The sequence below is a fragment of the Theropithecus gelada genome, chromosome 3 (genome assembly GCF_003255815.1).
Source record: "Theropithecus gelada isolate Dixy chromosome 3, Tgel_1.0, whole genome shotgun sequence".
In the NCBI taxonomy this organism is placed as follows: domain Eukaryota; kingdom Metazoa; phylum Chordata; class Mammalia; order Primates; family Cercopithecidae; genus Theropithecus; species Theropithecus gelada.
In genome coordinates, this window is record NC_037670.1 from 127,672,899 (window position 1) to 127,692,508 (window position 19,610).

Genomic DNA, 19,610 nt, shown 5'->3' on the forward strand with positions numbered 1-19,610 from the left:
TGGGCCATAAATCTAAAACCTACAGCAGCAGGACAAGTTTCACTTGTAATAACTGCCTTTCAAAATCTACGCGGATCTTTTCAGCAGCACAGTCTTTTCACACCGAATATGAGGAGCGGTGTCTGAGTTGTGACATTTAAAAAATAAGGCTGGAACAAACGTAGAAGAGGGAGAAAGGTGTTTAAGAGACCGCCAGCAGCAAAGCTTTGTACGACCCCAGGCACGTGGGGTGCTGGCTGCGCATAGTCTTTCCGCCGTAGGCAAAGAGAGGCTTATGTGAATCTTTCTGGGGTACTGGGGGGTTCGGTCCCGAAATGTTCAGCCCAATCCATGAGTCAGCAGCGGCGAAAGGAAGCAGCAACGGTAGGAGCAAAAGGAAGGCACCCCTCACCCTCCTTCCTTCTAATCTAGGGTAGGATTACTTTAAAACACGGAGCAAAAACGCACCCATTACGGCTCCACACGGCCCCAGGGCTAGTCGCCAGGGTCAAAGGTAGAGACAGCCCAGGGTTGCCAAGGCTGAGGACTGAGGCAGGGGCGGCTGAGGTGGGAAGGAGCCGGGGTTGGGTGGGCGCTTACCAGAGGTCAAAGCGTGGGTGATGGCGGTGCCCCGGCCGTCCGCGGGGCTTGGCAAGAGCAGCATGATGGCGCCGGGTCTAGCCCGGTGGGAGCAGCGATTCACGTCCCAGGCGGAGGGCACTTACGGTCCCCCCAGCTCTACCTCTCAGTCCGAGCCTCGCGCCTTGACTCTACGACGCCCAGGAACCGGCGCATGGAGACGACCAGTAAGCACTTCCGGGATGGATCCTCCGTGGTGCGGAGGCCAGTCTGACACCCTCCTACCCCCGCCAACGTGTGCGGCAACCTAGTTCCACACTGACTGAGATCCGGCTGGAGACCAAGTCGCACGAGAGAATGGTTCCTAGGCGCGTTAATTTTCCTATGAAAACGATTATATTCCACGTCCCTGTGCAATACATAGAACATAACCTTTAAAAGCAGCTCTTTTTATATTATCTTTATTTTTAAGTTCTTAATGCTTTATATGTTAATCTGAGCCTAATCAGTGATTTTCCCAGGAACGCTACACTTTTAAGTAAAAAATGAAAATAACTGTATGAACCAGTATCGACGACTAGTATATACATTTGCGGAGAATTACGTACGTGTATTTGTGATACGTTTGTGTTTAACTTGATGATGATAATAGCAGCTAATATTTGTCGTGCTATTACTAATTTACCTGCATTATATATTTTAATACTCACTTGGAGAAGAAACTTCTCTCTGGTGTTAGATTGTATTCCAAAGCCAGCAATATTTTACCCTGTTCTAATGGAATGAAGTTTTCATTCAAGATATTCCCAGAGGACTCTGGGACTTGTTTAATGTGTAATAAAATCAATTGTATTCTTACTATAAGCTTCCTTCTAAGACTGTAGTTAAAAGCAAAAACTAGAAAAACAAAAAACAGTTGGGGGTAAAGGCTCACCCCCAACAGCAGTATCTGAAACACGTTCAATAAAATAAACTTAATGTGCCATTCTTCAGCAAGGACCACCAGACATTAGTAAATTATCTTCTAATTTACTAATTTCATTATATTTTCACAATTAAGCAACTTTTTAAATATATATATATAGAGAGAGAGAGAGAGAAAGACAGGGTCTCACTATGTTGCCTAAGGTGGTCTTGAACTCCTGGCCTCAAGGGATCGTTCTGCCTCAGTGTCCCAAAACTCTGGGATTAGAGGCGTGAGTCACCGTTCCAGGCCAATTAAATACATTTAATTGACCTGTATATCTGCTGCATTATAAAATCGTCACTTCAAAATTGACATTTCAAAAATTGAACTAAGGGAGGCTGAGGTGGGAAGATCGCTGAGACCGGGAGGTGGAGGTTGCAGTGAGCCGAGATCTCACCATTGCACTCCAGCCTGGGTAACAGTGAGACCCTGTCTTCAAAAAAAAAAAAAAAAATTGAACTAATCTTGTGCCCCCAAACCTCTTCCTGATCCCTGTTAATGCAACCACTGTTAAAACATGCTCCAAGGTGCAAAGTAACCTGACTCCACTTTCGTCATATTAATATATGTTTTTCCTCACACCTCCTCCCGTTGAGTTTTACCATTAACTCTAAGGTCATAGGGTGTTTTGTTTTGTTTTGTTTTGTTTTCTGAGACGGAGGCTTGCTCTGTCTCCCAGGCTGGAGTGCAGTGGTGCGATCTCGGCTCCCTGCAATCTCCGCTTCCCAGGTTCAAGCGATTCTCTTGCCTCAGCCTCCCGAGTAGCTGGGACTACAGGTGCGTGCCACCACGCCCAGCTAATTTTTGTATTTTTAGTAGAGACGGGGTTTAGCCATGTTGGCCAGGCTGGTCTCCAACTGCTGACCTCGTGATCCGCCCGCTTCGGCCTCCCAAAGTGCTGGGATTATAGGAGTGAGCCACCGTGCCCGGCTGGGGGTTTTGTTTTTTAAAAAAATTGTTCTAAAATACACATAACATGAAATTTACGATCTTCACCATTTTTAAGTGTACAGTAATGTTAAGTACATCCACATTATTGTGCAACTACCCTACAGAACTATTTTTATCTTACAAAACTGAAACTATACCCATTTAATCTTACAAAACTGAAACTCTGCCGGGCATGGTGGCTCATGCCTGTAATCCCAGCACTTTGGGAGGCCGAGGTGGGCGGATCACCTGAAGTTGGGAGTCCGAGACCAGCCTGACCAACATGGAGAACCCCTGTCTCTCCTAAAAATACAAAATTAGCTGGGCGTGGTGGCGCATGCCTGTAATCCCAGCTACTCGGGAGGCTGAGGCAGGAGAATTGCTTGAATCCGGGAGGCGGAGGTTGCGGTGAGCCAAGATTTAGCCATTGCACTCCAGCCTGGGCAACAAGAGCAAAATTCCGTCTCGAAAAACAAACAAACCAAACTGAAACTCTATACCAGTGGAGAAAACTCTCCACAGGAAACCATCCTTCTACTTTGTCTTTAGGAATCTGACACCTCTAGGTACTTCATATTTGTGGAATCATATAGTATTTTTCTTTTTTGTGACTGGCTTATTTTCTTAGCATAATGTTCTCAAGGTTCATCTGTGCTGTAGCTTATACTAGAATTCCATTCCTTTTTAAGGCTGAATAATATCTGTGTGTTTGTGTGTGTGTGTGCGCGCGCGCGCGTGCATCACGTTTTGTTTGTCCATTCATACGTAGATGGACACTTGGGTTGCTTCCACCTTATGGGTGTCGTGACTGATGCTGCTTATGAACATGGATGCACAAATACCTCTTCGAGATCCTGTTTTCAATTGTTTTGGATACATATCCAGAAGTCGAATTGCCAGATGGCATGGTAATTCTATTTTTAATTTCCCGAGGAATCATCGTACTGTTTCCCACAGCAGTTGTACTATTTTATCATTTTACATTTACATCGACAGTGCACCAGGATTTCATTTTATCCAGCAGCACACGCATGGGTCTGCTGGAACCAAGGGTCACCCTTTCCGACACTCATTTCCTGTTTTGTTTTTGCTTGTTTTTAATAATAGCTATCTTAATGGGTGTGTGGCGGCATCCAACTGTGGTTTTAATTTGCATTTCCTTAACAATGATGTTGTCCATTTGTATATCTTCTTTGGAGCAATGTTTATTAAGGTTATTTGCTCATTTAAAAAACTAGGTTGTTTTCTTGGGTGGTAGGATAGGAGTTCTTTAAATATTCTGGATATTAACTCTTTACCAGAAATAGATTACCTTCACTATGTTTGTAGATGTGGCCACTACTTATTGTGTCTAATATGACAGGCGTTTTACAAACACTGTAGTTTCCTTTTCACAGGTAATCAGTCCAAAAACCAGCGTGCCACAGCGTTTCCCCCAGCGCTCTCTCCGGACTCTCTAGCACTGCGTAAAGGGGCCCGCCTGAGCCCAATATACTTCCGGTGGGGAAGGGAAAGGGAAGACACCACCGGAAGCAAGGAAGGTGCTGTGTAATCATTAAGGAGAGGAGGCATTTGGAGCTGCTAAAATGCCGGATTACCTCGGTGCCGATCAGCGGAAGACCAAAGAGGATGAGAAGGACGACAAGCCCATCCGAGGTCAGTTGACATGGGCAGGAGCTCGGAGCTGGGGCGGGACTGGAGCGGAGCTGCCTTGGCACAGGAGAGGAGCTGGATTCCCGCTCCTGGCTCTGTGCTCTGGCCCTTTTGTGCCCCTAGTAATTTAGTCTGCGCCGGCCGGATTAACTTGCCTGCCTTCTCAGTCTCCCTTATCCACTACAAGTTCTGTATTCATCTGCTGATGGACGTTTTTATTCATTCTCAGCTCTCGGGTCTTGAAGAAGTCACGCACCCTGGTTGGCCTAACAGGCCTTGAAAAGTTCTGCTTGGCGGTGCTGGGTCACCTGATCCTCCTTCCTCTCCTCCTCCTTCCCCCTGTGACAGCTGGGAGCTACCACTGTGTAGCTATAATTCTGAGACGTAATTTTCTTAAAAAAAATTATTTGACCAGATAATACAGCCACAGGGTTCACAGTTCAAGAGGCAGAAAAGATACATTTGGAAAGCCTGGCATCCTTGGCCCCAGCCACCAACTTCTCCACAGAGGCAACTAATGTTGCCATTTTGCATATCTTTCTAGACATACTCTATACATATAGAAGCAAGTCCGCTTATATATTCCTTTTTTTTTTTTACAGAAATGTAGCATGCTGTACATACTTCAACATCTCGATTTTAAACAATTTTAATATAAGAGATAATTTCCTATCATGTAGTCACTTTCTCTGCATCTGCATAGTATCCCGTTTTATGGGTATACAATAATGTATTTAACTATTATTGATGAACATTTGGATTTTTGCAATTTGTTGCTGTTATAAAACAATGAATACCTTTTACCTCGTTGCACTCTGAGAGCAAGATGGGTCACCAGCAGCTGTACTGGAGCCACCCGCGAAAATTCGGCCAGGGTTCTAGCTCTTGTCGTGTCTGTTCAAACCGGCACGGTCTGATGTGCCTCAATATTTGCCGCCAGTGTTTTCCTCAGTATGCGAAGGATATTGCTTTCATTAAGTTGGACTAAATAATCTTCCTTCAAAGGATTATCCAAGGCATCTACCCAATGAAGAAGCATGATAGTTCTTTGTACTTAAAATAAACATTTAAAAAAATGAATAATCTTGTTTATATAACTTTTACCAAGTGCACAAGTGCAAATTGTAGGATAAATTCTAGAAATGGAGTTCTGATTTTGTAAGTGCCAAATTACTCTCCATGGAGATTGTACCAGTTGATACTTTAACTTACAGTGCATGAGATATGCGCACCATTTTTGGATATAACTTCTTCCCAGTAGTCCCGTTTGTAATCTCATCTTTATGCTGTTTCTCCTTTTGTTCCTTAAGCTAGTTTTAAATGTTCTTTTGGTATTTCTTATGTTTCTTCTTACTTTTCCCTTTCTTAACAACTTCATCTTTTCCTTGCACCCTGTTCCATTTACACCCTCCCCCAAAAGAAAGCATTTCCTTTCTACCTTCATCTCATTCTGCTGTTTCTTTTAAAAATATTTTAGGACACTGAAAATGTCAGAGATACTCAGTATTTATTGGAAAAGTTAGACACAGAGATTTATCATTTGATCTGTGCACAGTGATCTGTGTGTTTCTCTGGGTTTGTTATTCTGTAAAAATATTAACGCATTTATTCCTTGGATACAGTTATGACTAACATGTATATAGGATCTTGTGCGTTTATTCATACATATCCCCCCGCCTTTTTTTTTTTTTTTTGTGAGATGGAGTCTTGCTCTTGTTCCCCAGACTGGAGTGCAGAGGTGTGATCTCAGCTCTTCCTCCTGGGTTCAAGTGATTCTTCTGCCTCAGGCTCCCAAGTAGCTGGGATTACAGGCGCCCCCACCACGCCCAGCTAATTTTTGCATTTTTAGCAGAGATGGGGTTTCACCATGTTGGCCAGGCTGGTCTCGAACTCCTGACCTTAGGTGATCGCCCGCCTTGGCCTCCCAAAGTGCTGGGATTACAGGCGTGAGCCACCGCGCCTGGCCTGATTAAGTTACTTTCAATTTAAGCTTTCAGATCTCAACTTGGTCCTAATTGCAGTTAAGTTTTTGTGAATCTCCTGTTGACTCACTTTGTTTGAGTGGTTATTTCAAGCCTTTTACAAGTTTTTCAGGTCCTCAGTTCAGTCTCTTTCTTCATGAGTGATGACTTTTTTCTCTCCTGAGAAGATTGAGAATCCACTTAAGAGTTCTCTTAACTTCTCTGACATTTTCCATTTTCTGTTTTAATTCTGCCTTAGAGGAAGTGGTATCACTTTTTGTTATGTGCAACCTTCCCGTCTCTGTTTTTGATCTTATGCCTTCCTCCTCTGGGACTTTGTTTCTTCAGTCAGTACCTCTTCTATTTGTTGTCCTATGGAATTTTTCCCTTTTGTTCTTGTAAACATGCTAATATCCATTTTATCTTAAAAACATAGTTGAGAAAATCTTCCTGCTCTCTGAAGTTACAAGTCATTTTCTTTTTTTTCTTTCACTGCCTAAAAGTGGCAGAAAGGACAGGCTTGGGAGTTAGAAAGACCTAGGTTTGAATTTTGGCTTTGAGTTTTGTCTAATAAATTCTGTGAAACTGTTGTTCCTATCTGTAATGTAGAAATAATTGTATTTACTTCACAGGTTTATATAGAATTAGATAATAATATATATCTCTAATCACGGTGTCTCATACAATGATCATCTCGATTTATAGCAGCTAATACTATTCGCCCACAGTACATTTCTTTACTACTTATTTATTTATTTTTAGAGACAGTCTTGTACTGTCGCTCAGGCTGGAGTGCAGTGGCACAATCATAGTTCACTGCAGGCTGGGAATTCCTGGGCTAAAACCATTCTTCTGCCTCAGCCTCCCTAGTAGTTGGGACAATAGGTGTGCACCACCATGCCATGCTAATTTAAACAATTTTTTCTTTTTTTTGTAGAGACAGGGTCTCGTTACGTTGCCTAGGCTGGTTTCAAACTCCTGGGCTCAAGTGATCCTCCCACCTTGGCCACCCAAAGTACTGGCATTTCAAGGGTGAGCTACCATGCCAGGCTCTTATTTTATTTTTAAACTTCTTGCACTTTAGTTTCTATCTCTATAAATCTGTTGAAACTGATCAATAGTTTCTTAATTCCCAGATCTTTAGTATTTCTCAATCCCAATCCTTGTGTTTTTGACATTGTTGAGCCTTTGAGCCTATCTTGGTTTCTCTTGCTGAACCTTCCCGTTTATCCTCCTGCTTCTTTTCTTTCCTTCATTGTGTCCTCACGTAGTTTCTCTAAAGTTTTGTTTCTGTTAATTTCATCCATTCTGGTCTTGGACTCTATATGCTTCCTTAGTCAATCTTTTTATCCTCAAGCTAGCATCTGACCTCTAAAGCCAGATTTCTCTCCGCCTTTTAGAATGCTGCATCAGGATATGCTGACGTGTTGGATAGTCTCCACGCCTACTCTCAGGCTCAGGAATATGCTAAGAGCATTCCCAAGACTCAGCATGTAGTCATCCTCATGGCTATGATGTATTTTAGTGAAAGGATACAAAGCAAAATCAGCAAAGAGAAAAGACACATGGGGCCAAGTCCAGGAGAAACCAGGCACAAGCTTCCAAGGGTCCTCTTCCAGTGGAGTCACACAGGATGCGCTTAATTCCCCCAGCAACAGGTAGTGACAGTTTGTGTAAAATGTTGCAAACCAGGGTAGCTTGTTAGAGATCTGGCACCAAGGGTTTTTATTATGGGGTGGTAATGTAGGCATCTCTGCCTAGCACATACCAAAATTCTAGACTCCCTGAAGGAAGATAAATGTTCTGCATAAACCCTATAGTTTGTATAAACATTTTAAGCACAGTGAACAACCTTTTTCAGTTCTGGGAATGGTAGGAACCCTCTGAAATCGTTGTTCTCAGACAAGAGCCAAGAACCAACCTTATAAGCAGGCTTTTCAAAGGATAGCAATTATTCATGCTATGTTAACTCTTTTCTGCTCTGGTAATAGTACCACAAACTTAAGAAAATTAAAACTGAACTTCGTATCTCCCTGCCAACCACTTTCTATTGTGACATCTATTGTGTAGTACCTAGGTCCGAAGCCTGGGCATCAGGTTTGATCCTATCCCCTCAGCCTCTTTAGTCATTTGCCATGTGCTGTAGATTCTACTTCTGAGGGTTTTTTTTTTTTTTAAATCCAACCGTTCCTTTCTCTTTTCATTACTACCATTTTTATTTAGGTTCTTATGACTTCTGAGTGGCCTCACTCCAATCTGTTGTTCATATCTTGGCGAACTATTTCTTTCTAAGGCACATTTCCTATAATGTCGACTGTAGTGGCCCTGATTACCTCATTCTGGAATTTATGGTCTACCTCACTAGAGCCCCAAACCTCCATCTACTTAATTTCCTATTACTGCCTAATGTGTATACTGTGTTTCAGCTTACTTGGTCTAGCTGCTATTATGTAAGCATGCTTTTTCCTACCTCTATTCATACCTAGTTTAAAAAAAAAAAAAGGCCTGCCGTTTTTTTCCTTAAAATATGTATGATCGTATGATTGGTTCTTGTTTTTCATGATAGATATGTTTTATACAGTTGCTGTGAACCGTGAATTAGGAAGTACTGAACACTTGCTCCTAGGAGAAATATATATATACATCTCACATAGATTATAATCCTTTTTTTTTTTTTTTGAGACAGGGTCTCACTTTGTTACCTAAGCAGAAGTGCAGTGGCACGATCTCAGCTTGCTGTAGCTGTCACTTCCTGGGCTCAAGCAATCCTCCTGCCTCAGCCCCCACAGTAGCTGGGACTACATGTACACACCACCATGCCCAGCTAATTTTTGTATTTTTTGTAGGGACACAGTTTTGCCATGTGGCCCAGGCTGGTCTTGAACGCCTGAACTCAAGCAATCTGCCTGCCTCAGCCTGGGATTACAAGTGTGAGCCACAGCATCCGGCCGATTATAATCTTAAATCCTAAAAACAACTCATCCTGGTAGATTCTTTTTTTCTTTATTTCGCAAAAGAGAAAACAAAGTTCAGAAGTGTTAAGTGACTTGGCTGAGGTCACCCCACTAACAGATGCCAGAGCTGGCATTCAAACCCTGTCCACCTGGCCCCAGAGCCTGAACTGCTTGGATTACATTACGTTTCCCCTACCGTCTCCATCTTCTAGTCATCTTTGTAAAGCTGAAACAAGAAGTTAGAGTGACTTGTTCTTAGCTGTGAACTTAAATTTTTTACCACTCTGCCTATTTGCAAATGACCATGAAAGCACATGAGTATTGATTTGGGGATTACAAATAAATTTCAGCAACTAAGCAAATTCAGGAATGCAGAATTCGTGAATAGAAAAGATTAACTGTAAATCACTTGAAATCCCGGATAACCACCGTAGAACACCATTTCAGATTACTCTCCACATGTGTTTTAAGTGATTTTTATATAAAAACAAAATATATGCACATTATATGTTTTTTTTTAAACCTATCTGATTCACTGAATAGCATTTGTTGGATTGCTTTCTATGCCTGTGTTCTGTTACCATTTTAAATTGCTGCATTGGATCTCCTTTTTCTTTTTGAGACAGAGTGTCTCTTGGTCACCCAGGCTGGAGTGCAGTGATGTGATTTGGGCTCACTGCAACGTCCGCCTCCTGGGTTCAAGCAATTCTCCGGCTTCAGCCTCCTGAGTAGCTGGGACTACAGGCATGTGCCACCATGCCAGGCCAATTTTTGTATTTTTGGTAAAGACGGGGTTTCGCCAGGTTGTCCAGGCTGGTGTCAAACTCCTGACCTCAGGTGATATGCCCGCCTCGGCCTCCCAAAGTACTGGGATTACAGGCATGAGCCACCACACCTAGCCTGCGTTGTATTTCATTGTATGAATATGGTATAATTTAACCAAGATCCTTAATGGATGTGTTTTACATAATACCATAGAAAATAGGTAATCATGTATATTATGTACTTTTAAAAATCTGTCTTTCTCCCAGTTAGATAAAAATTACTTGAGTCCAGGAACTATTTGATTGGATTTATATCATCATAATCTTGCTTGAGTTTTGGCCCTCAATTAAAACAATTTGAATTGAACAGAAAAGTTGATCAGCTCTAGTTTGTTTTTTTTCTTTTTGTTTCTTTTTTTGAAAATGTTAATTGTAGTTTCTTTTTGAATCTCATGTATTGTCTCTCTCCTTTCAGCTCTGGATGAGGGGGATATTGCCTTGCTAAAAACTTATGTAAGTCCTTTCATTGTCTACAAACTATAGATGTTTTATGTTGAAATAAAAGCTGTTTTGGTATTGTCCTTCCAAAATAATTAGAAGAAGTTAAGAAACCAAAATTAAAAAACCAAACAAAAAATAAAAAGAAACGAAATACTTAGAATGTTTGGCAGCTCTTTGTAATTTTCACTAAATGAAGTTACCTACCTGAAGTTTATAGAATAGATCAGAGTATTTGGCATGTCTCAGTTTATGTATTATTTTAATCCTATTCATGATTAAAATGTGATACTATATTGAAAGATATTTAAAATAATTTACATGTGTTTACTATGTTTAACAAGTATTACTGAATTAGTTGGAAATGAAGTTTTAATGCATAGAAGTCAGTAGTTTTGCATAATTTCACACAATTTTTTTTTTTTTTTTTGAGACAGAGTTTCGCTCTTGTCACCCAGGCTGGAGTGCAGTGGCGCGATCTTGGCTCACTGCAACCTCCACCTCCCGGGTTCAAGGGATTCTTCTGTCTCAGCCTCCTGAGTAACTGGGATTACGAGCACCTGCCACTGTGCCTGGCTAATTTTTAGTATTTTTAGTAGAGAGGGGTTTCATCATGTTGGCCAGGCTGGTCTTGAATTCTTGACCTCAGGTTATCCACCCGCCTCAGCCTCCCAAAGTACAGGGATTATAGGCGTGAGCCACCGTGCCTGGCCATGATTTTCATTTGTTATCTTGCATAATAGTGGATTGTGTATTTAGGGGGAAATACTGGCTCAGGAACACCTCTCTACTTCACAAGTTTTGGGATAATGATAGCTATTGAAATTGTAACTTAAAAATAATTTTTGCCTGTAGTTTAATAAATTGTTGATATCCTCATATTCTAACTAAACTGACCTTCATCACCTAGGGTCAGAGCACTTACTCTAGGCAGATCAAGCAAGTTGAAGATGACATTCAGCAACTTCTCAAGAAAATTAATGAGCTCACTGGTATGTATTTTTAAATTCCCATTTCCTTCCTTTAAATGTAATGTGTTAATAATATCAAAAGAGTTTAACTACAGATTTTACTCCTTTATGATTACAGATTTTAAAAAATCGTTATTCTTCCTTTCTGTTAAGAAATTTGATCTCATTTAACCATATCTTTCACTGCTTTTTACAACCAGGTTTAATGGTTATGCAGTTAAGAAACAATACCATCTTCTAAGCCAGTAATGTTTCTGTTGGTCAAAACCCAGTTCTGTAAACTTCAGTTAACAAGTCGAAAAACTTTTTTCGATAAAAATAAGATCCACAGCATAGTTTTGCTCGAAGTAATTGGGCTCTTTCCTGGAAGTTGGAAACATTTTTTGGGGGAACTTGAATGATGAAGTTTTACATTTGACCTACACAAAAATATAAAATGTGGCATTATATTTTTGGCTTGACAATTACTTTAGGGCAGGGTAGTAGTTTTCAGCTGAGGTGATTTTGCCACACCCCCCACCCGCTCCCGGAGGACACTGGGCAGTGTCTGGAGACATTCTTGATTGTCATGACTTTGAGAGAGGGTGGTGCTGCTGGCATCCAGTGGTGAGAGGCCAGGGATGCTACTAAACAGCCTATAATGCACACAACGATGCTTGCAATGAAGGATTCAGTGCAAAATGTCAGGAGGGCCGAGGTTCAGAAAGCTTATTTTAGGGCGATGCATTACATTTTAGTAAATTTTGTCATCTTTCTTTATGTAGGTATTAAAGAATCTGACACTGGCCTGGCCCCACCAGCACTCTGGGATTTGGCTGCAGATAAGCAGACACTCCAGAGTGAACAGCCTTTACAGGTTGCCAGGTATGCACAGGTGCTCTGTGGCAACTTCCCTTTGTCTGTATTTTCAAGCACTTAATGTTAGAGTCTCGGGGATAATATAATAGTTCATAAAGTATTTTTATTCCAAATTCCAAGTAAATAAAGCTTTCTACAAAACTGGGGTTAAAATTTTACGCCTTAAACAATTATTCAAAAATACATGAAGGTGTATTCATTTAAAAGATTTAAATGATACAAAAAGATGTAGAGCAAGATGTGAAAAACTCCCTTCTCCTACTTGCTTTCCTGTTGCCCTTTCCTCAAACATAAGTACTGAAATAGTTTGGCCCTCCTAATCCTCTTTCTGTGTATCTTCCTGTGTGTATTTGCATGCAAGAAACATATCCTGATTTTTTTTTGTTTTTTAGACATAACTACATGTTTTGGGAATCTGTGTCTTTAATATAGGTACACTTATTTCTTTTTTCTCATGTTTTTAAAAAATTGCATAATATGTAGATGTTAGGCTATAACAATTTCTGTTATTATACACAGCACTGGAGTGAACATTCATGTTAAATGTTTCTCAGTGTATGTGCATACATTTCTGTAGGCTAGCTTACTACAAGTGGAATTCTAGGGGTCGAAGATATTACAGTTTTAAAATCCTGTGACAATTGCTTTGACCAGTTTATACTTTTACCGAGAGGATTTGAGGCAAATATCCATTTGTCTGATGAATGTAAGATATGCAGTTTTCAATTTTTACACTTTTGTCATTTGAGGGAAAATAATTTTAATTTGTACTGTGCTGATTACTAGTGTGATAGCTACTTCTTGTGTTTACTAAACCTCTGTATTTCTTTGACTACTCATGTTCTTGGGTTGTTTCTTGTTAATTTTAGAAACAGTTCATATATTGTACATATTATCTTTTCTTAAGTAATGCTACAAGTATTTTTCCCTAGTCACTTTTAACTTCTTGGTACCTTTTGTTGTACTAATATTTTACATTTTTAGGAGATGAAATATACCAGTATTTCCATTATACCTTTTGGGTGTTAATGTTGCTTAGAAAAGCCTAGCCCAATTCAAGGCTATAAACATATTCTCTGTTTATGATCCTTTTAAAAATCTTGTTTTTATTTTTAGTTCCTAAAAGCTAAAGATTATTTTTCTTTCCCATCTACTCACCCTTCCTACCTCCCAATTTCCATCTTTTCTCCCTTTATTTATTTATTTTTTTATTTATTTATCAATTTTTTAGTTTTATTATGGTTTTTGAAGGGTTAAATAGTTCAGGCTGGGCACTGCAGCTCATGCCTGTAATCCCAGCACTTTGGGAGGCCCACGTGGGCAGATGACTTGAGGTCAGGAGTTTGAGACCAGCCTGGCCAACATGGTGAGACCCTGTCTCTACTAAAAATACAAAAATTAACTGGGTGTGGTGGGCGCTTGTAATCCCAGCTACTGGAGAGACTGAGGCAGGAGAATTGCTTGAACCTGGGAGGCGGAGGTTGCAGTGAGCCGAGATTGTGCCACTGCACTTCAGCCTGGGCGACAGAGTGAGACTCCATCTCAAAAAAAAAAAAAAAAAGAGTTAAATAGTTAAATAATAACAACTGTATTTCCCAATTTCTCTTCCCTACAGACACTCATTTTCACCTTTTTTAGCTGATTATTTTGGTTTTCGCCTTCATGGTTCTAATGGATATTGCTATATCTTGTGTATTGTAGATTCCTGCTTCTTGATTTTTTAGTTTTAGGTATTATCTTTTGGCTTCCCACCATGGAAGATGAGGATTTTGTTTTGTTTCCTCTGCCTTCATGTTGAAGGCACACCCTTCCTATCCCAACATCCTTCCGGTGTAATTCTGTTATAATTTTGGTTAGATCAGTATTCAGTGTTTATATGATTATGGCTATGTAAATACTATTCACAAAGAGCCAAGTGGTAAGCTGTGATTGCTTTTCCTTTCTTGTGCCACTTATTTTGGTGGTGGTTGTTTTAATGTCTTGTTTCTTCATTTGCCTGGTTTTCTGTGCATATGTTATAAACTCAACCTCCCACTTTCTCTTGATTGTCTAAGCTGCTCTTCAGATGCATTAGATCTGTTAGTTTTCTTTTTTTTTTTTTTTTTGAGACGGAGTCCCGCTCTGCCGCCCAGGCTGGAGTGCAGTGGCCGGATCTCAGCTCACTGCAAGCTCCGCCTCCCGGGTTCACGCCATTCTCCTGCCTCAGCCTCCCGAGTAGCTGGGACTACAGGCGCCCGCCACCTCGCCCGGCTAGTTTTTTGTATTTTTTAGTAGAGACGGGGTTTCACCGGGTTAGCCAGGATGGTCTCGATCTCCTGACCTTGTGATCCGCCCGTCTCGGCCTCCCAAAGTGCTGGGATTACAGGCTTGAGCCACCGCGCCCGGCCTAGATCTGTTAGTTTTCTCTCAATTATACCTCAGTTGCATCTGGTGTTCTCTCGGTTTCATTTTCCTTAAGTTTTTCCCAGCACTTCCTGAACTGCTTTGGTTTGGACCAGTTGTCCTTTATGCCTATTTAATGACAATCGTTGTCTGACTTCTCTACTGTGGAGATTTCCCTTTGCCTCCCTCCTGTTGCTTGTGTACTGTTAGTCTTTCTTCCTTGGTTTCCTTACACCTTTATTTAGGTCTAATACATCCTCTGGTAGCTTCCTGGAAAAGGGTCAGTTGGGAGGTAATATTTTGAGACTGCATGTGTCTGAAAGTATCTTAGCCGAGTATAAAGTTCTTTTCTCTTCAAAATTTTGAAGGTGTCGTTCTGTTGTCCTTTGCCTCCCAGTGTTACTCTGAAGCCATTCTGATCCTCAGTCCTGTATATGTGGCCTATTTTTTCTCTGAAAATTTTAGAGTCTTCTCTTGTTCTCTTTTTGAAATTTCATGGTGATGTGCCTTGGTGTTGGTCTGTTTTCATCCGTTGTGCTGGGCTCTCTTATCCTTTAGTAAGGCAAATCTTCTTGAAACTATTTGTTAATTTCTTTCCGTCCATTTCCTTGGACCTTTACTCCTGAATTCTCTTATTTGGATATGGGGCCTCCAGGATTGCTCCTCTAATATGCTACTCTTTCTTTCCTGGTTTCCTTTGTTTTGCCTTTTTACTTTACTTTCTATGAGCTTTTCTTTATCTTTGAATTCTTCTGTTGATGTTTTTTTCCTCCCATTTTTCTTCTCGTAGGTTTTTAATTTCTCAGGTAAAAAACTCAGGTTTTTAATTTCTCAGGTAAAAAAACTCAGGTTTTTGATTTCAAGGATCTCATCTTTATTCTTTCATTGGTGTGTGTGTGTTGAATGTTCTGCTCTTTTTTTTTTTTGAGACGGAGTCTCGCCGTGTCGCCCAGGCTGGAGTGCAGTGGCGCGATCTCGGCTCACTGCAAGCTCCGCCTCCCGGGTTCACGCCATTCTCCCGCCTCAGCCTCCGAGTAGCTGGGACTACAGGCGCCTGCCACCACGCCCGGCTAGTTTTTTGTATTTTTAGTAGAGACGGGGTTTCACCATGTTAGCCAGGATGGTCTCGATCTCCTGACCTCGTGATCCACCCGCCTCGGCCTCCCAAAGTGCTGGGATTACAGGCTTGAGCCACCGCGCCCGGCCATGAATGTTCTGCTCTTATATCATGGTTGTAATATGTTCTTATCTCTCTATGGGAAAATAAAAAATTTAGGTACGTTTCTCTAGTCCGTATGAGGGGAATTTTTTTTTTCGTAAAGCAGTTAGAGGGAAACTTTTCATATAGATTTTTCATAACAGACAGACTAGCTAAAGAGCCCCACACTCCTGCAAGATCCCAGGCCTTAAAGAAAGCAAAGATTGGCCGGGTGCGGTGGCTCAAGCCTGTAATCCCAGCACTTTGGGAGGCCGAGACGGGCGGATCATGAGGTCAGGAGATCGAGACCATCCTGGCTAACACGGTGAAACCTCGTCTCTACTAAAAAATACAAAAAACTAGCCGGATGAGGTGGCGGGCGCCTGTAGTCCCAGCTGCTTGGGAGGCTGAGGCAGGAGAATGGCGTAAACCCGGAGCTTGCAGTGAGCTGAGATCCGGCCACTGTACTCCAGCCTGGGCGGCAGAGCCAGACTCCGTCTCAAAAAAAAAAAAAAAAAAAAGAAAGAAAGCAAAGATTATTTGAAAAAGTTTCCATTGATTTTAGTCTCATACTCTTTGCTTAAAAATCTTGATAAAATTTGTGTATGTATAATTTTTAGCTTGTGATTTTTTTTTTTTTTTTTTAAAGACGAGGTCTCACTTTGTTACCAAGGCTGGAGTGCAGTAACATGATCTCAGCTCGCTACACCCTCTGCTTCCTGGGCTCCCACCTCAGCCTCCCAAGTGGCTGGGACCACAGGTGCACACCACCCCATGCCCGGCTGTTTTTTATTTTTATTTTTATTTTTAGTAGAGACAGGGTCTTGCCATGTTGCCTCGGCTGGTCTTGAACTCCTAGGCTCAAGCCATCTGCCCACCTCAACCTCCCAAAGTGCTGGGATTACAGGTGTGAGCCACCTTGCCTGGCCAGCTTATGAATTTTTAAATAACAATCTTATTGATATAAAATTCACATACCATGAGGTTCACTCTTTTAAAGTGTACAATTTAGTGATTTTTAGAATATCTAGAAAATTGTGCATTGATCATCACTAATTCCAGAATAGAATATTTTTGTTACCCCAAAAACAAACCTGATACCCATTAGAAGTCTTCATTCCCCTCTCTTCCCAGCCCTTGGCAACGATTAGTCTACTTTCTGTGTCTATGAATTTGACTATCCTGGACATATCATCTAAATGGAATCATATAGTATATGGCTTCCTTCACTTAGCATATTTCAAGGTTCATCCATATTCAAAAATGGCTGGAAGTTTTTTTTATGGCCAAATAATATTCCAGTCTAATTTCTCTATCTGTATTCACTATTTGGTGAGACATTCTTCTCATCATTCTTATTAACTCTTTAAGTATGGTTTCCTTTAGCTTTTTGAAAATATTTCTTGTACTGATTTAAGGTTTTTGTTTGGGCACAGTGGCTCATGCCTGTAATCCCAGCACTTTGGGAGACTGAGGCAGGTGGATCACTTGAGGTCAGTTGTTCGAGACCAGCCTGGCCAACATGGTGAACCCTGTCTCTACTAAAAGTATAAAAATATTAGCTGGGCATGGTGGCAGGCGCCTGTAATCCCAGACACTTAGGAGGCTGACGCAGGATAATTGCTTGAACCTGGGAGGCGGAAGTTGCAGTGAGACAAGATCGCACCACTGCCCTGCAGCCTGGGCAACAGTGAGACTCCGTCTAAAAAAAAAAAAAAAAGTTTTGTTTAATAACACCAACATCGAGGCTTCCTAAGGGACGATTTCTATTGACTGCTTTTTTCCCCCTTAATGTATGAGCCATAATGTCATACATAAGGGAAAATGCATCTCATAATGTTTTGCATCTCATAACTTTTTGGTGATAACTAGACATTTAAAATAATGTAATGTGTCACCTCTGGAAATCAGATTCTTCCTCTCCCCGGGGTTTGGTATTATTGTTGTTTGTTGTTCTTGTTATTCCTTTCAGGATTTTTGGTCAGCCTCTTTTTTTTTTTGGTAGAGAATAGGCATAATTCTTCTTCCATAGCAAACGTGGTTGGTAACAGAAAACAGAGTCCTTCAAACAATTATGCTGTCAGGACAAAGCATTCTTTTTTAGCCTTGACCTCCTGGGCTCAAGTGATGCTCCAGCCTCAGCCTCCCCAGTAACTGGGACTATAGGTGCATCCCACCACACCTGGCTAAGCCAAAGCTTTCTTTACCTTACTTTTAACTCTACCTACGTGTGCACTCCACAGGCTATTTTTGTATTTCTCTGTAATTCTTGCATATGTAGCAGCCTTCTAATGTGATTTCTGTTTTTTGCTTTTGTTTTTCTTTAGTAGATAGATACTATAGAAGGGAAAAGGCAGTTGACTTTTATACTGTGATGTACGTGGCATTATCAATTCATTTTTACCAGGCCATACGGAAATGAATATAATTAAGTTAAAAGTAGCTTCTACTGGCTGGGTGCAGTGGCTCATGCCTGTAATCCCAGCACTTTGGGAGGCTGAGGCAGGTGGATCACTTGAGGTCAGGAATTTGAAACCAGCCTGGCCAACATGGTGAAACCCCTTATCTACTAAAAATACAAAACAATTAGCCGGGCGTGCTGGTGCGTTCCTGTAATCCCAGCTACTTGGGAGGCTGAGACAGGAGAACTGCTTGAACCTGGGAGGCTGAGGGTGCAGTGAGCTGAGATCATGCCACTGCACTCCAGCCTAGGCTACAGAGCAAGACTCTGTCTCAACAAAAAAAAAAAAAAAAAAAAAAAAAAGCTTCTACTGCCTCAGTTAAAAAAAGAAAAAAGTAGCAAAAACAATAAAAATGGATTTAAAGGCCGGATACAGTGGCTCACGCCTGTAATCCCAGCACTTTGGGAGGCTGAAGCGGGCAGATCACCTGAGGTTGGGAGTTTGAGACCAGCCTGACCTTGGGAGTTCGAGAGGAACCCCATCTCTACTAAAAAAAAAAAAAAAAATACAAAATTAGCCAGGCATGGTGGCGCATGCCTGTAATCCCAGCTACTCGGGAGGCTGAGGCAGGAGAATTGCTTGAACCAAGGAGGTGGAGGTTGCAGTGAGCCAAGATCACACCATCGCGCTCCAGCCTGGGCAACAAGAGTGAAATTCTGTCTCGAAAAAGCACTTTGGGAGGCCGAGGCAGGCGGATCACGAGGTCAGGAGATCAAGACCATCCTGGCTAACATGGTGAAACCCCGTCTGTACTAAAAATTAAAAAAAAAATTAGCCAGGCATGGTGGCAGTTGCCTGTAATCCCAGCTACTCAGGAGGCTGAGGCAGGAGAATTGCTTGAACCCAGGAGGCGGAGGTTGCAGTGAGCCAGGATCACGCCATTGTACTCCAGCCTGGGCAACAAGAGTGAAACTCCATCTCAAAAGAAAAAAAAGAGAAAGAGAGAGAGGGAAAGAAAATAAAAAGAAAAATGGATTTAAAGTATAAACTCAGGAAAAGAATGAAAACTCATTTATTACTGAATTTGGTGTAAGACAAGACCATCTTTTTATAGGGAAAATAAAAACGAGAGCAACTTAAGATATATAGGAGCATCACTAACAATAAAGGAATATAAATTATGGAAATCAAGAAATCAGATAACTTCTTAATGATGAGATATTGGCCGGGCGCGGTGGCTCAAGCCTGTAATCCCAGCACTTTGGGAGGCCGAGACGGGCGGATCACGAGGTCAGGAGATCGAGACCATCCTGGCTGACACGGTGAAACCCCGTCTCTACTAAAAAATACGAAAACTTAGCCGGGCGAGGTGGCGGGCGCCTGTAGTCCCAGCTACTCGGGAGGCTGAGGCAGGAGAATGGCGTAAACCCGGGAGGTGGAGCTTGCAGTGAGCTGAGATCCGGCCGCTGCACTCCAGCCTGGGTGACAGAGCGAGACTCCGTCTCAAAAAAAAA

The 19,610-nt window shown here is 41.6% G+C and overlaps 3 protein-coding genes and 1 pseudogene across 6 annotated transcripts in view; 2 read left to right on the forward strand and 2 right to left on the reverse strand.

Moving 5' to 3' along the window:
* DNAJC2 (DnaJ heat shock protein family (Hsp40) member C2) overlaps positions 1-1,377 on the reverse strand; it is a 34,598-nt gene extending 33,221 nt beyond the window's left edge. For both annotated transcript variants that reach the window (XM_025379641.1, XM_025379640.1), the window contains exon 1: positions 580-1,377. In XM_025379641.1, the coding sequence (XP_025235426.1) occupies positions 580-643 (64 nt within the window). In that variant the 5' untranslated portion in view covers positions 644-1,377. The remainder of the gene's footprint in view (positions 1-579) is intronic.
* PSMC2 (proteasome 26S subunit, ATPase 2) overlaps positions 936-19,610 on the forward strand; it is a 26,693-nt gene continuing 8,018 nt past the window's right edge. The window contains exons 1-5 of the mRNA XM_025379644.1: positions 936-1,162; positions 3,853-4,111; positions 10,263-10,300; positions 11,196-11,277; positions 12,021-12,120. Of these exons, the coding sequence (XP_025235429.1) occupies positions 4,042-4,111; positions 10,263-10,300; positions 11,196-11,277; positions 12,021-12,120 (290 nt within the window). The 5' untranslated portion in view covers positions 936-1,162; positions 3,853-4,041. The remainder of the gene's footprint in view (positions 1,163-3,852; positions 4,112-10,262; positions 10,301-11,195; positions 11,278-12,020; positions 12,121-19,610) is intronic.
* LOC112620790 lies at positions 4,928-5,096 on the forward strand (annotated as a pseudogene).
* The window catches only part of SLC26A5 (solute carrier family 26 member 5), a 92,133-nt gene continuing 81,578 nt past the window's right edge, over positions 9,056-19,610 (reverse strand). For all 3 annotated transcript variants that reach the window (XR_003118593.1, XM_025379638.1, XM_025379637.1), the window contains one exon: positions 9,056-9,249. Coding sequence is in view for 2 of the 3 variants with exons in the window: in XM_025379638.1 (XP_025235423.1) it covers positions 9,236-9,249 (14 nt within the window). In the remaining variant the exon portion in view is untranslated. The remainder of the gene's footprint in view (positions 9,250-19,610) is intronic.